Genomic DNA, 17446 nt, shown 5'->3' with positions numbered 1-17446 from the left:
ATGTAGGGCGAGCTGGCCGGGCGGGCCTGGAAAAGCCTCCCTGGCGGGGCGGGGCGGGGCCAGAGGACCTCACCAATCCCAGCGCAGACCTCCGGGCGCACCGGCCCCCACAGCTGTACCGTTGAAGGCAGGCCCCTGGGCGCTTGGCTCTTCATAGCACCTGCCCTTTCTCTGAAACATAAAAGGAGGAGCCAATCTTGCTCTCCAGGCCTGGTCCTGAAGGCTCCTCTGCCAGGGCTCTGGATCTCAGAATGGAAGGCCCAGCGGGTGAAATTGCGTATCTGTTGGGGGATTTGTTTCCCTCTTCTCTCAGGTGTACCAGCCTTGGGGCCCTGGTGAGTTCTGAAGGATGAACCCCTCAAGCCAAGGTCGGAGAGGAGGATATCTCAAGCTGCCTGGCTCCAGCAGCTGACCGGGCCCTGAGCCAGGGGCTGGAGGGACCTCTTTCCAGCGTCTTTGTCTGGGGCCTAGATCCAGGGACAATTACAGTCACGTTTCTGTTCAAGATCAGGCCATCTGCAGTAGACGGCTAGATCATCTCGCTTTCTGTCCACACCAGCTTAACCCACGGCAGGCCATAGCCCTGCTTAAAAATAGTCCTACTTGGGATATCCACCGCACGCCGGGAAGGTTGCCTGTAAATAGCAATGACCCAGCAGGATTTTGGACAGCAGCCCTGCCATTTCAAGGGAGCCTGCCTAGGCATCTGGTGACCGTCACGTACTCGGCTTCCGAGGCCACGTGGACATGACCAACTGGTTCCTGTCTCTTACTTCTCAGAGCCTAGCTCATGCTCAAAGGACTTGATGGAGCAGGGGGTGGAGCCCCAGGAATAACCTTCTACCCAGTGTGCTTTCTCCTTCAGAGTTTCCATTTCTTTAAATCACGACCCATGTTTAAAAATACCATCGAATTTACCTTTGCATGGGGTACTGATTGGGAGAGCACATGAGGGGGCCTTTTGGCAGGACGGAAAGGTTCCTGATTGGGGTGGTTCTATAAAGATTGGGACCAATCAAATTAATTTCGTAGTCCTTTAAGGAGTCAAGACCCACCAGCTTGCATATTCCGTCATCAGGGCAGTCTCGGTTTCTTCCTTCTCAAAATAGCTCTTTTCCACACACACTTGTTTCAAGTCAGTTCAGACACCAAGTGAAATAAATCCAGTGACCCTGAAATAGCCCAGCTTCCAGATCCAGAAAATTACAAGGCTTTTAAAGAGCGTGGAATTGTAGATTTAAAGGATGGCAGTTATAGCAAAAACCTCCTTTTCCTCCCCAATTGCCTAATCAGCATTTAGGGCCCCCTCCACTCACCCTACCTCAACACCTTATATTTTACAGAGTAAATGTATATGTTAGTAAGGTCAGAAGAAAAGTTGGGTCATTGTTGAGACAAGAGAGTACCACTCTTCTTTTGGGGGCCTGGTCCTCTTCAAGCATATTATACAGGTGGTGTGATGGGGACGAAATCTCTACAAGGGACTCACAGTAGAAATTCTGGCTTTCTGGAAATCTTTCAAATGCCATCTCTGTCACATGCCATCCGTTCCCTTCTTATCGTTGCCAACTCCCTTTGAAGCTCTGGGGCTCTAGCCACACCAGGCTGCCCTGTGGCTGGCTTCTGCCACAGGGGCAGGAACAGAATTGAAGTATGTGACTGCCATATCATTTGCTTTAAAGGAAAATGTTCTGGACTTATTCTCTTTTCTCTTCCTGGGTCCAGCAGGAGTGTGGCTAGAGCAGGCCCCAAATTTGACCTCGTAGGCAAGGACGATCCCTTGTGGGATGGGCAAATAATAGGATGAAAGGAACCTGGGTTCCTGTGTCCCACCAGCCTGGATTGCTCATTTCAGAATTGGGCAGGAGGAACCCCTTTCCTTAGTCTATTCTTGCGTTCAGCAACTGTAACTTAATTCCATCAGCTCTAAATGTTACCACAACTTCATAGAAGTTAAAGTATTTTCATATATAGTAATCCATATAACCACTGCAGTAATTTTAGGGGTAGATAGGAGTCTTATTTCAGAAGCCCCTCCTAGGTGGAGCTTCTCCTGTCTCCACCACCCATTCAGGAGCGTTGAGCTGCCATGCAATTGCCTGAGCTGTTCTGGGTAGTAGTGAGTTCTCTGTGCCTGGAGGTAATCAAATATGGGCTGGGGATGTCACAGGAAGAATCTAAGCACTGGAAAGAAAGTGTGATTAGTTGATCCTTCATATCATTTCAAAGCTTTCCCCAAATTCTTTGAATTTTAGGGCCTCTTCTAAACTGTTTTTCTCCCTGAACTTTAGAAGTAATATTTAGAAGTAAAATAATATATCTGAAGGAATTCACTGCTATGAAGAAGATGTAAAATAAAAATAAAGCCCCTAGGCCCCCAGGCAAAACAAAACAGACTCATTGTGGTAAAAGAGACCCCAGAAAACATTAAAAACCAGGATTCTACAGCTTTGGCAAGGCAAGAGGTCAGTCACACCCAACGTTCCCCCACCTCAATAACTGCCTCAAGACTTTCTTTCCTACAGTTAAACTAAAACCAGTTCCTGAAAACTGTGTCTGGAAGATTTCTTCCTCAACTTCAACAGACAGACAACCTGACTTGGCGAACCCCCCTTCCCTCAATGCAGTTTCCCCATGACAAGTGTTGAGCCTTACGAAGCACTCCGTCCGCATAACTGACCGCAGACCGCAGCCGGTTCTGGCCGGTTTACAGAGACTGCACACCAAGTGTCTTTGTGCCCCGTGTTTCATCTTTTGAGGTATACAGTCCAATTTTACTACATTTTAATGTTAAGTCTCCATCCCAAAGTGAACATGGGTTGTATGTAACATGTATGATTACTATGCATGCATTAGGGCCTCATAAATATTCATAAGATTATCCTATAACCTACTAAATGTATATGTATGGCTCATCTCATTGGGCATAAATCTCAGCCTCTCCCTTTTTCTCTGAAGTGCTTGCTTTTGGCTTTGGCCAGAGGCTCCAGCCTGCAGACTGGAAGAAATAAAGTTCTATTTTTTCCTAAATGTATACATTTCATGGTTTTGACAATGTAGAAAAATGAGGAAAAGAGTTAAATGAAGAAACCAATGAGATTTCTGAATATTCAAGAAAGGTGAAGTTTAATTTGCATATAGGCATAACCTACACCTCACCTGGCAAGTGTTAGGCCACAGCACAAACCCCTCTGTCCAATCACAGGTGTCCACAAATTTGCAAAGTAACTGGACACGAACAATATGCTTCTCAAACTCACACACATATTCGTCCATCGCACACACACTCAAATGATAAAGAAATACATTGAAATCCTCTACAAGAGAGCTGAGCATAGTAATCAGATTACCTCACATGCGGACAGCACTTTGCACTTTACAGTCTAATCCATTTGGTCCTCACAATAGCCCTGTGAGGTAAGCAGCACAGGGATTACTATTCACACCATTGTGCAGATGAGGAAACTGAGGCTCAGGGATGTAGAAACACCAGCCTAAGGTTTTCCAGCTGGAGACTGGGCCTAGGACTCAGGGCTGGGATGCCCAGGTCAGCTCTCTTTCATAACTGGCTTTCTAGTGAAAAATGAAATGAGCTGTGTAAAAACCAACATCATTAAGTATAATAGAACTATCATTTTCCTTGAGCAGATCAGACCAAGTACAGTCAATCCTAATGTTAATGTCATGCTGCATGATGAATAATTTTCTGAATCGTTCGTGTGTTTATTCCTACAACAAAATGACTGTTTTCCATTTTGGCTCTGCCTCGTCTTAATTTTAAGTCACCAATGGCCGATGAGAAATGGCACACTGATTAGATTTCATTAAGTCTTCTTACCAGAATTACATGGTGGTATCTATAATAGAGCCATTATTTAAACTTACAGTCTGATTTCTTACTGAAATGAAAATGATTCTTATTTATTGATTCCCTCTGGCTGTGGACATTAGCCTGGCTCTACCCTTCAGCTGTAAATAGGATGTTCTCTTTTATGCCATTTCAATAGTTGTAAAAATAATACATTTTGCAATTGTATTTTTAAAAACCTTTATACTTTCAAGTGAAGAGATTTTTTTTTCAAGGGGATAAAATCAAACTTTGAAAAAAAAAAGCTAAGTAAAATCTCTTGCTTTTAAATAAAAGTTATTTTTATTGGGAATAATCCCTGTATTGCATTACTGCTTTTAGTTAAGAATTTTAAAGCTGCCCAATCACTGCTGGCCCAAAAGCCTCGTCGTATGCAATAATATGAGAGAAAGGGCGCCGATCCATCATTACTCACTCCACATGGGACCATAATGGATTTTTCTCTTCCAAGTGATTCAGTTTCTCTGAGTTTCATTTGTTTATAAGTAGTACTTCCAGACGTACTGCAATTTAACACACAGTAATAGGACTTGGTGTGAGAGCCACTTGAAAATATTGCAACAGCCGTTTAAAATTCCCTCTTTAAATTCCTTCAGAAAAACACTAAGGAAAAGTGACAACGCTTTACTTCATGCCTGAATCTGTCAAATAATATATTGGATTAGGTAAGAGATTTGTCCCTGTAGCAAAACTAGATGTCTCAGTTAATAACCAAAGGCATCCCCTAAAAGCTCCAAGATAATTCCGTTGACAGTACAAAATGTGGGCATTCATTCGAAAGCCTGAAATTGGATTTTACTTCTGATTTTCTAGGTTAATTTTACAGTATACATGTTCGCTACTTGGCTGTTAGAGGTTGACCTCCCATCTCCTCTTATTTATGGACTAGAGGCAGATGCAGCTGGGAATGCCGGCTTTGTGTGTAGGCAGAAGAGAACGGGCACTTTAACAACACTGCAAATTGCTCTTGGGGATTTTTAATTTGACCAAATTGAAGGTGTTTTGAAATGTGCATTCCTCTCCCAGCTGGCACACGAATAGTGCAGGTCATCAACAGACACTCCCTCAGAGGCGGAGCTCTCTCTCTTGCTCTCTTGCAGCTCCAGGAAGGCTGCAGACTCCAGAAAGTGGTGTAATTCTCAAACAAAAATGTGAAGGGCTAGCGAGTGGCGCACCCCTGCAGTCCCAGCTGCTTGAGAGGCCGAGGCAGGAAGGTTGCTTGCGTCCAGGAGTTCGAGGCCAGCCTGGGCAACATAGTGAGACCCTGTTTTTCAAACAAACATAAAACCCCCTAAAAGTCAGCATAGCAATCGGCAGTGCCTAATATGACCACTGCGGGGCAGTTCCAACATCCTGCAGGAAATAGGTGCAAAAGCTTTGTCACTAACTGAAAAGCTGTGATCCAAAAGGGAAGGAGCATTTGGAAACTCCTGTCTTATTTTTCGTTAATAAGAATGGCTGCAGCATCTCTGGAACATTTGGGTCAAAGAAATGAGCCCAGACTTCCACAAAAAGCACACGCAGAACCATCCTTTCCCTCTGAAGGACTCTAGCAACTCCACGGCAGATAGAATGCATCAGCCTTTCCATGTGTTGGGCCTGAAACTAGTTTGTGTGTGGTCCTCTCACAGATTTGTCCCGGTTTTAGTTCACCTGTCAGGACTATGCTTTTGAGCCAAGAAAGCTAACCTTTACTTTTCTTCTGCAAGACCTCGAGGTGTTTGGTGCAACTGATACGTATTATTTCAAACCCTCAGCTTCTGAACACTGAGAAATAAATCACAAGTTATGCGTTGTTAGGATCCAAACCGCCCATGCTTCTCATCATGCATCAAGATGCGTCAACCTCTTATTTGAAACTAAAGAGAGCAAACAAGCAACTTTAAAAAAGAAAAAGAAAGCATCCATAAGGAACCCTCCTTGGGTTGAGTGCTACACTGTTGGCTAATGTGAACTATTGAAAATATTTTTGGAATGGTCTTCAAATATTGTATTTTCTTTTACTTAGTTGATATTTCACTATATAGTTACATACAGAGATGGCGCTTACCATGCAGAAAATGTACATTCTCTACCTCTATGGTACATTACCAATGCTAGCTCTTCCACTGGGTCTTAAGAGCCAGCAGGTGGAATTTATTAGTCAGCTGTTAGCTCTAGCAACATAATTAAAGTGCAAGGAAAGAGGGAAAATAGCCAGACAGATCAATTTTTCATTGTCAGCATCAATAAGTTTCATGCCGCTAAGAGAAAATGTCAGGTGCAACAGGTTCAGGGAAATAGAACTATATTTTTTCTCTTCCTTCTTTTAAAGCAGCAGTCTCCCTGAGAAGAGAAGAGGGAGGTAAACAATGAGATAGCCCTATTTCTTCAACAACTGACAATCTCGGGAAAAGTAAGGTCACTTCCCCAGCCTTGGGTAGCAGGACTAACCCCTGCATTTGGTTTTGTAATGTAAGAGCTGTTCGGTGGTTGGGCCCATTTCCCATGCACTTATAATACTCTCAGAGATCTCTCAACATCATTTTGTAAAGAAAGAGATCTACGAACAGCATATGGAAGTGTGGGATTTGAAAAGAAAATTTCACTGAACTGTTTTTAAAAAAATACAGCCACTGTTCATAGTAAGCCTAAAAAAGGTCTGTGTAAATAAGAATAGATTCCTGCAGTACTATGAGCGGGGAAAGACAACAAGCAAAGCAAGGTGCAGAGATGATTTTTAGGTATAGATTTTCACTCAGCACTGAAACCCATGATTCCCCACAGCACTTGGTGGCCTTCTGTCTGTTCCACAGTTTTGTTGGTGAGATGGACGTGCACCTTCTTGCAAACTGCAGCTGCCTCTCCAAGAGGGTTGGCGGCTTAGGACCAACAGTCTCAAGGAAAAGCTCCCCACCCACCTCAGCCAGCCACTGTCTGGAATCCTCTGGGGCACAGCCTACTGCCTTTAATTAAGGAAATGTTACATACAAATCCATTTGTGTTTCGTTCTTTCTTTCCTATCCCGTTGCCTAAAGACTGGAAAGCCAGTTTCAGAAGGTACCATTCCCCACATAGAAATATTTAGAATGCACTGAAAACCATGCACATGCTGTAGACTGAAATTGCTTATGTGTTGGTCCATCTCTGTGGAGGAAGTGTCAGCTTTTCTGTGAAGCTTATACCAAAAGGAAATGTAATGGAACCAGTCAAATCCTAGAAGATTGGTAGGTGTGCCCAGGCCAGTATAGTGCCAGAGAAACATCACAGGTCTTTTTCATGGATCCTTGTCCCTGAGTTCTAACAGAACACGGACAGAGTTTAAAATTTACCAATTTACCTGCTTTGTTAAAATGGCAACTACCATCTCCCATCTAACATTCCCTTACGTAAAACGTGCCACCAGCTTTCTAAATAGCCATCTTTCACCTTCCCACCCAAGTTTGAAGCATCTGTCTTTGACCCAAACAGCTGGGTTTCTCTCTGAATGGAGACAGAATTCCAGTCTGGTTCTATCTTCTTTGGTGGAGAAAGGAGACTGGCTTCGTGCTGTACCATGTGAGGCAAGGCATACACAATTCTGTCTGTCCTGCTTTCCATGAACATCCCGTGGACTCAGGGGCAAGGCCAGATCTTCAAGCAGGGAGTCGAGGTTCAATTTTTAGTGACAGCTCATATAGCGTATCTTCATCTATGATAAGGTCTTTGTCAAGCAAGTACTGTGTGACCTGAAAAAAAAGGGAAGTCCCAGCTTTTACCTCTTTCAGATACCACTGCGTACATTTTCTGAGGGAATCTAACACAATTCAATATTTTCTCTTAAATGCCTAAAAATCTTATTTGACCAAAAATCTCAAAAATGTTTCCATTGTTTAAAAAAAAAAAAAAAAAAAAGCAAACATCTCTAGTCCTCTCTCAACCCCCAATCCTAGGTACCTCCCTCAATAAGAACTACTGCTACTAATTGGTTTGTGTTCTCCCAGTTGTTTTTCTATGTCTTTATCGAGATTACATGTACTTACAGATATCATTTCCCCCCCTAAAAATGGCATCACGGTGCACATTTTATTCTGCTTTCATCTCTTAATGATAGGTCAGAGAGAGCTCCCTATAACAGTAGATAGAGCTCTAACTGCTATACAGTATTAATAGTGCAATATATTGGAGCTTATTTAATAATCTCATATTGATGGATGTTGAGTTGCTGTCAATACTTCACTGTTACACAAAGTTTCGGTGAATTCCTTGTTAGCATGCTTCCCGGTGTGCATGCGTGAATACTCTGCCAGGCTAGGGTAGACATCAGAAGTGAAAGGAAAGCAATTGACACTAGAAATGAAAATGTTGGGGCATGGGGGATTTCCATGAAAACATTTCTTTAGTTTTATTGAAATATAACACACAAAAGTGAAATGAATAGTTTGATCCATTTTGACAGATGTATACACCATGTAACTTACATACATTTCATGATAAAGAACAATTTCAGCATCTCCCAAAGTTCCCTTATGCACCTACCCAGTCAGTCTGCTCTTGGAATCAAGCACTGCCCTGGTTTCTATCACCACATATGAGTTCTGTCTACTTTGGAACCTCATATTGATGGAATCATACAGTGTGTACTCCTTCATGTGTGGCTTCTTTCACTCAGCATAGTGCTTTGAGATTCAGCCTTGCTGTGGCCTGTACCAGTAGTCTGCTCCCTTTTATAGCTGACTATTCCATTGTAGAGATGTACCATAATTTGTTTATCCATTCATCTGTTGATGGACACTTGAGCTCTTCTCAAATAGAGGCTATTATTTAGAAATGTTATGAACATTTTATACAAGGCTTTTTATTTTTTTTGAGACCCAGTCTTGCTCTGTCGCCCAAGCTGGAGTGCAGTGGCACGATCTCAGCTCACTGCAAGCTCCATCTCCTGGGTTAAAGTGATTCTCCTGTCTCACTCTCCTGAGTATCTGGGACTACAGGCATGTGCCACCATACCCGGCTGATTTTTTTTTTTATTATTAATAGAGACGGGGTTTCACCATGTTAGCCAGGATGGTCTCGATCTACTGAGCTTGTGATCCGCCCGCCTCGGCCTCCCAAAGTGCTGGGATTACAGGCGTGAGCCACTGTGCCCGGCTATAAGAGGCTTTTGAGGAGGATGCTTTCATTTTTCCTTTGGATAAATACCTAAGAGAGAAATTGCTAGGTCCTAAGACAGGTGCTCATTTAACATTTTAAGAAACTTCCAAATGGCACAGTTTTGCAAAGTGGTTGTTCTGTTTTATTCTCACCAAAAATGGTAAGAGTTCCAGTAATTGAATATACCAATTTTTAATTTTAACTGATGATGGAAAATGACCTGCAAAGCTTCCAAACCTACAGTATGTGACAGTACCTGTTTTCCCATATCCTAAGCAAGGTTTGATATTATCAATCTTTTAAATTTTTGTCAATCTGATAAGTGAAAATGATGTCCCACTGTAATTTACATTTTCTCTCTTTACTAGAGGAGTATTTAAAAAATGTTTATTGGCCATTTTGTTTCTTCTGTGAATTAACTATTCACAGGTTTACGAGTTGAATTGTTTATGCTTTTCTTATAGACTATAGAAATGCTTTTATTCTGTTTCTTTGTTTTATATGTTGCAAATGTTGTCTCCTTGTCTACTGCTTATATGTTGACTTAAATAATTGTCCTCTGTCATATAGAAATCCTTAATTTTCGTTAACTTTATCAAGCTTGGCTTTTACAGCTTTTGCATTCTGTGCTTAAGAAGGTCTTTCAAATCCAAAGGTCATGAATATTTTATCCTTTATTTTATTCAAATAATGTAAATACTTCTTTTTAAACTTAGGTAATGAACTTATCTGGAATTTATTTTTGTGAATGGCAAGATGGAGAGCCAAAATTCCTGTTCTATTTATTGAATGGTCAGTTTCTTTCTGGCACTTTCTTTGAGTGCCTTCTTTATCTCGTAGATTTTCAGGTAGACTAAACACACACATGGACTTTCTTCTGCCTCACTGGATTCGCACTGCCAGGCCAGTAGAGTCCTACCTTATTTACTCTCAGTTTAGGATATGGCCATAACTGGTAGGGAACATTCTCCTTTACTATTCTTATTTACCAAAAAGTTCTTGTCTGTTTTTGGTCTATCTATGCCTCCATAACAGTTTCAGGATAAGTTTGTCAAGTTCCATGAAAACCCTGTTGGGATTTTGACCAGGACTTCAATGAATTTATAGATTAATTTGAGGACGATGGATCTCTTTACAATAGTAAGTATTTTGATCCATGAATATGATACAACTTTCTCCTTATGTACTTCAGTACATAAAGGTCTTACATATTTCCTGTCCCACTTAATCCTAGGCATTACAGATTTTGTTGCTATTTTGATTGAGATTTTTTATATTACATTTGAATTGGTTATTGCCAATGTGTTGAAAATTACTGGCTTTTTCATGTCCAGTTGCTATACTCCCTTAATAATTCATCAGTTTTTCTCTTGGATTTTCTCTTGGATGATTTCTCTTGGATTTTCTAGATCAAATCATCTGTGAATTATAGTATTTAATCTTTACCTTTCCGATTTTTATACCTTTTCCTTCTTTTTATTGCTTCATTGCCATGGTAAATTTTTTCCTGTTCAAAACTGAATAGTAGCAGTGATGGTCACAACTGTGTCTTTTTCCTGACTTGAATTAACTAATTCAAGAAACATTTATTATCTGCTATGGTCTAGACACTGTGCAAGATGCTGGGGCTATGATAATAAACACAGTAAGTCTGACTCTGTCCTTCATGGATATCATGCATGTGCACATAATCACATAAATAAATGTCAAATGGTGACTCCAGCAGTAAGTGCTAGAAAGAAAACTTAGATGGTGCAATACAACCTTAAAAGAGTGGAGTGAGGTTTGGGAAAGTTAGGGAAGTCTTCCTAAGTGATACTTAAGCTGTGTACAAGTAAACTGTGCAATGAGGAAGAAAGGGTACTCCAGACAGAAGGAAGAACATAGGTAAAGGCCTTGTGGCAAACAGAAATAGGGCAAAACCTAGGGGCTATTAAAAGAAAGTGTGTCTCTCACTGTTGGAGAAGGAATTTACGGATAAGCAAATGTGGGGAGAGGGCTGGAATGATTCACATGGTAACAGAATAGAGTTGGGGGCATCAGTATATTTGGCTTAATACAAATACTGATGGTTACATAGAGACATACTTATAAATATGTATAAGTGTGTGTGTGTGTATGTGTGTGTGTGTGTGTGTGTATATATATATATATGAGTTAGTATACACACATAGATTCCTGTGCTCTGTCAGCTGATACCTGCATAACACAAGCATATCTAAAGTCCATATCTTGGTTGCTGAAACCATTCTCCAAAAAAAGGAACTAGAGCTTTTGGCAGAAATAGCTGAGTCTAGGACTGGGGCAAATTATAAAAGATGAGTCTAGAGCATCTTTTTATTTCTACCCCCCAGAGTCAGGGTGTTGCTCTGTTGCCCAGGCTGGAGTGCACAGGCTGGAGTACAATGGTACGATCTCAGCTCACTGTAAACTTTGCCTCCTGGTTTCAAGGGATTCTCCTGCCTCAGCATCCCAAGTAGCTGGGATTACAGCTGCCTGCCACCATGCCTGGCTAATTTTTGTAGTTTTAGTAGAGACAGGGTTTTACCATGTTGGCCAGGTTGGTCTTGAACTCCTGACCCCAGGTAATCTGGCTGGCTGGGCTCAAACGATCCTCTTGCCTTGGCCTCCCCAGGTGCTAAGAATATAGGTGTGAGCCACTGCACCTGGCCTGGAGCATCTTATACTATCAGAAAGTTAAGAAAGTCCTCAAAAAAGAAAAAGAGAAAACTCTACATGGATCAGGGTATGACAAAGAAGTCAACTGAAAGAGCACCCAATGGCCAAGCTTGCAACAGTTTCAGCAATAGAATAAAATATTATTGGATGACAATCCTAAGTATTAAATCCATTAGTCCATACTGATATAAGTACATGATTGAATAAATTAATAAATGGAGAAGAAACAAATCTCTTGAGCGAAGAATTCCAAGTAATTTATGTAGATATTTCGTTCTCAAGGAGAGGCAGGCATAATTCTCCACTCCTTAGGTGTGGGGTGTTCAGAGTGACTTCCTTCCCAAGAATACAGGATGAGGAAGGAAGGAAAAAAGAATAACTTTACAGCGGAGACACCCAGCAAACACTGCCTTAGCCAGGCGATTCGAGCTAACATCAACAGTCATAAATTAGGCTGATAATATAACTCCTGATATGATGTGATGAAAATGGCACTTCACCTCTGGGGTCTTCCTTCCAATAACCCATAACCCCAGGCTAACCCTGAGTAAACATCCGACAAATTTCACCAGTGGGCCATCCTGCAAAATACCTGACCTTTGCTCCTCAAAACAGTCAAGGCCACCCAAATTAAGGAAAGTCTAAGAAACCACACAACCAAGAGGAGCCTAAAGAACCTTGACAATTAAATGACATGTGGTGTCCTGAATGGGATCCTGGAGCAGAAAGAGGATATTACGTAAAAAATAAGGAAATCCAAATAAACAGTGGTCTTCAGTTAATAATAAGGTATCGGCCGGGCATAGTGGCTCACGCCTGTAATCCCAACACTTCGGGAGGCCGAGGCGGGCAGATCATGAGGTCAGGAGATCAAGACCATCCTGGCTAACACGGTGAAACCCCGTCTCTACTAAAAATACAAAAAAATTACCCAGGTGTGGTGGCAGGCGCCTGTAGTCCCAGCTACTCGGGAGGTTGAGGCAGGAGAATGACGTGAACCCGGGAGGCAGAGCTTGCAGTGAGCCGAGATCGTGCCACTGCACTCCAGCCTGGGTGACAGAGCGAGACTCCATCTCAAAATAATAATAATAATAATAATAACAACAATAATGTATCAATATGGGCTCATTAAGTCTAACAAACACATCATACTAATGTAAGACAATAATAGGGCATTGGCCGTGAAGCATATGGGAATTTTCTCTACTACCTTCTCAATTTTTCTGTAAAGCTAAAACTATTCTAAAAAAGTAAAGTCTACTAGAAAATGGGGGTAAGAGGCCATTTGTGACTGGGATGGAGACAGTAAGGGGGTATATGATGTGAATTGAATCTTAAGAAAAAAGTAGGGGGCACATAATGCGAGACTTCATGGTCATGTCCAAGATTCTTAATTTTTTTTTTATCCTAAGAACAATGGGAAGCCAGGAAAATGTTTTATGTAAGGGAGAAAATAATCCACTTTGCATTTCAGAGAGCTCTACCTAGCTGTGATTTGCAGAATGAATTTTGCATCCTAGAGTGAATGCAGGTAGAGTAGGCAACAGATATTGGCAGCTTGGACCAAGGGTCATGGCAGTGAAGACAAATGGAAGAGGGACAGAATCACAAGAAATATAAGAAGTAAAATCAACAGAACTTGATGATGAATTGATGTTCTTTTTTTTTTTTTTTTTTTTTTTTTTTAATCAGACTAGCCAAAGATTTTCTATTTTACTGGTCTTTTCCATGAGCTAGCTTTTGGTATTTTGGATCAACTTTTACTGTTGTTTTCTAATTCAGTAATTTCCCCTTTGTTCTTTATTAATTCCTTCACAGCCACAGAATATTACCTTTGGCTGATGATCTATTCTGTAGGAAGTCTGCTGGAACTGGCGTATCTCTCTGATGATGTGTGATATCTAACAGAGAAAAAAACAAAACAAAATGACAACAAAAGCAGAGAAAAGCATTTCCTGTATTGCAGCACATTCTTATGAGGCCTCTTCCTGGAAGGGTCAGTCCCTTCCTCCAGTGAGGCAGGTGGAGCCTGCCTGACCATTCCCTATGCTTGGTGCTTTCTTGACCCTCAAGGAGGTACATGAAATGCCAAAAGCAAAAAGATACTGAATTCAAAATTGGGGAACAGCTGGCACTATGTGGCCTCATGTTTGGGAGAGGCAAGCTCTGGGTGCTGTCATCCATGGGCTCCTTGCTTCTAGCTTAGTGCTTAGAACCTGGCTGTCCAGGCTGGGCACAGAGGCTCATGCCTGTAATCCCAGCATTTAGGGAGGCCGAGGTGGGTGGATCAATTGTGTTCAGGAGTTTGAGACCAGCCTGGCCCCAACATGGTGAAACCGTGTCTCTACTAATAATACAAAAATTAGCCAGGCGTGGTGTCGTGGGCTTGTAATCCCAGCTACTCGGGAGGCTGAGGCATGAGAATTGCTTGAACCCAGGAGGTGGAGGTTGCAGTGAGCCGAGATCATGCCACTGGCCACTGCACTCCAGCCTGGGCAACAGAACTGTGTCATAAATAAATAAATAAATAAATAAATAAATAAATAAACAAACAAACAAACAAACGAACCTGGCTGTCCAGCAAGAAGCTTTCAGAAAATGTCTATCACTAGTCAGTCTTAGGAACTCATCCTTGGATTCCTCATCTCCTCAGGGATGCTGAAATGGCTTTGCCAAAAATCTCCTCAATCAATACTTAGGAATATACCTAACCAAGGAATTGAAAGACCTCTACAAGGAAAACTACAAAACACTGCTGAAAGAAATCATAGACAACACAAACAAATGGAAACACATCCCATGCTCATGGATGGGTAGAATCAATACTGTGAAAATGACCATACTGCCAAAAGCAATCCACAAATTCAGTGCAATTCCCATCAAAATACCACTATCATTCTTCACAGAATTAGAAAAAATAATTCTAAAATTCACATGGAACCAAAAAAGAGCCCACATAGCCAAAGCAAGACTAAGCAAAAAGAACAAATCTGGAGGCATCACACTACCTGATTTCAAACTATACTATAAGGCCACAGACACCAAAACAGCATGGTACTGGTACAAAAATAGGCAGGTAGACCAATGGAACAGAACAGAGAACCCAGAAATAAATCCAAATACTTACAGCCAACTAATCTTCAACAAAGGAAACAAAAACATAAAATGGGGAAAGGACACCCTTTTCAACAAATGGTGCTGGAATAACTGGCAAGCCATACGTAGGAGAGTAAAACTGGATCCTCTTCTCTCACCTTATACAAAAATCAACTTAGGATGGATTAAGGACTTAAACCTAAGACCTGAAACTATAAAAATTCTACAAGATAACATTGGAAAAACCCTTCTAGACATTGGTTTAAATAAGGATTTCATGACCAAACATCTCCTCAATCAGCCCACATCCGGTATTAGTCCCAGTATCTACCTCCTCTTCCATCGCAAGATTAAAAAGCAAACATTGGACTGGGCCTGTAATCCCAGCACTTTGGGAGGCCGAGGCAGGCAGATCACTTGAGGTCAGGAGTTTGAGACTAGGCTGGCCAACATGGTGAAAACCCTTCTCTACTAAAGATATAAAAATTAGCTGGGCATGGTGGCACGCAACTGTAATCTCAGCTATTCAGGAGGCTGAGGCAAGAGAATTGATTGAACCTGGAGGCAGAGGTTGCAGTGAGCAGAGATTGTGCCACTGCACTCTAGCCTGGGCAATAGAGCAAGACCGTTTCTCCAAAAAAAAAAAAGGAGAACAAAAAAAGCAGACATTGACTTTTATTACTTAGCCTGTTCTCTATAAACCTCTAAAGCCTTTGAAACAGGCTAATTATGAAATTATACCTACCATTCTCATTTTGGAGAAATTGACAAGGCCTTCCTCAGTGAAGTTTGGTGTTCCTTCTTCAATAAATGCCAGGTCTGTCAAGTACATCCCAAGGTAAGGAACTGCAGGAGGGTTACAACTGCAAGACCAAGAGGCACTGTTCTGAGACTCATTTGAATAAATGTCTATTTCCCTCCCCAAATTAAACAAAGGAGGATTAAAGGATCCTCCTTTGATCCTGAAGAACGAACTCTTTTTATTTCAGTTTCAGAAGCATATTCATGATACGTAGAATTTTAAACACATTTCACAATAGAATAAAATACAAAAATGACAGCCCATGCTTTACTACGTGTTTGAAAAACAAAATGGCATGTTCAAACAACAGGATATCTTAGAGACAAATACAAAGCATTTGCTAGCAGTAATTGTTTGCAATACTTATAAATTGCCCACACTTCTTTGAGGGGTAGAAGCTTGGAGGAAAACCTCTGTGGTCTTACCTCTTTAAATCAAACATTCAGCCTTGATGAACTAGATGGAAAAATCCATGCAATGAGAGCTTTGTACTGGCAAAAACTTGTTTTCTGTTTTAGTTGGTTCTTAAATGTTTTAGAAACTGTAGACTTAACATCACAACTCAGACTAAGGTGAGACACTGTTTTGTTTAGTTTTTAGAGAGAGCTGGGTATACTTGGTCTTCTCAGGGGCCGAAAGCTAAGCACATGGGCTTTTGATGCAGGAGGAGCTGGGTTCGAATCCCAGCTTGACCAATTACTAAGTGATACTGGGAACACTCTCTGAACTGCAGTTTCCTCTTCTGTAAAATGGAGATAGAAAAGCTTATCTCTTGAATTTCTTGTGAGGCTTACATACACACATCAAGCACTTAGCATGAAACCTGTCATTTAGTAAATACTTTGTTAGTTCGTTCTTATACTATTATTGCTGTTGCATTATTATTATTATTATTACGTCTTAGTCTTGCTTTCACTCATACCATCACAGGACTCATGTTTTTCTACAGTAAGTACATGTGGTGGATTATGAGAATACCAGTTGCAGGAGAATCTCAGTCTCTCTCTCTCTTTCTCTGTGTGTGTGTGTGTGTGTGTGTAGAAAGGGAATGATCTAGAAACCAAAGACCAAAAATAACAATCAACAGGTGCTGGAATATTTAAATAAAACTCACAGGAAATCATTGTGCTTAGATTAGGAAATAACTGAATCAATAAAATTTTTACAGTAAAAGTCTGATTTATTATAGTGGTATTGCCTGCTTAATTCTTAATCTGCATGCCATGAGTATATCCATAAGACAAGTACTATATGCACAGTATTCCAAATAGTAAGGAAAATCAGAAAAATACCTAGATGATATAAGTTGTTTCCCATTTATTTTTCTTTTCAAAGCAAAGTAGGCGGTAGGTCACTGTTTGTATACTATACACATTATGTAAATATATTTCTGAATTATGAATAATTTAATAATTAAGATACACATACTTTTTAAGGGTTTCTCTAAGATTTTTAAATCTTCCTTCAGAGGAAACAGTCTTTTGAAGTTTGTCCATTAGAGCTTTTGTCTAAAAAGAAAAGAAAAAACTTAGTGTGATGAAAATACTATGGTTTAAAAAGACAGTGAATTGCCAAAAGATGTTCAGTTCTCTTCTTTGGTGGCAGGTGCCACCTTTGCCAGAATAAAGGTCATTGTGTGATAGGATTCTCAAGATGTAGAGATAGGGCATTATGTTTACATTTAATGCTAACAACCTATTGGAGAAGAGGAAGTGCCTGTATCTACACATTTAGCCAAAAAGGGAAAATGTGTGGAAAGAAAAATTGCAATGGATAGAAAACAGGCACTTAAAGAACTGACAAGTAGGCCAGGTGCAGTGGGTTACACCTGTAATCCTAGCACTTTGAGAGACTGAGACGGGTTGATCACCTGAGCCCAGGAGTTTGAG

At 41.0% G+C, this 17446-nt stretch overlaps 1 protein-coding gene across 2 annotated transcripts in view; it reads right to left on the bottom strand.

Annotated features, from left to right (window-relative positions):
• Positions 1 to 3103: 3103 nt before the first annotated feature.
• Positions 3104 to 17446, bottom strand: part of RASGRF2 (Ras protein specific guanine nucleotide releasing factor 2) — a 266077-nt gene continuing 251734 nt past the window's right edge. Inside the window, exons 24-28 of one of the 2 annotated variants that reach the window (XR_003119799.1) lie at positions 16986 to 17065; positions 15983 to 16013; positions 15501 to 15618; positions 13492 to 13560; positions 7441 to 7575 (exon numbers count right to left, since the gene is read on the bottom strand). Coding sequence is in view for 1 of the 2 variants with exons in the window: in XM_025387425.1 (XP_025243210.1) it covers positions 7483 to 7575; positions 13492 to 13560; positions 15501 to 15618; positions 16986 to 17065 (360 nt within the window). In the remaining variant the exon portion in view is untranslated. Of the gene's footprint in view, positions 7576 to 13491; positions 13561 to 15500; positions 15619 to 15982; positions 16014 to 16985; positions 17066 to 17446 lie in introns of both variants that reach the window. The other variant, XM_025387425.1, reaches the window with a different exon arrangement.

This window comes from Theropithecus gelada, chromosome 6, assembly GCF_003255815.1.
Source record: "Theropithecus gelada isolate Dixy chromosome 6, Tgel_1.0, whole genome shotgun sequence".
NCBI classification, from domain to species: domain Eukaryota; kingdom Metazoa; phylum Chordata; class Mammalia; order Primates; family Cercopithecidae; genus Theropithecus; species Theropithecus gelada.
Note: the sequence above shows the minus strand (reverse complement) of the source record. Positions and strands in the feature narration are given on the sequence as shown.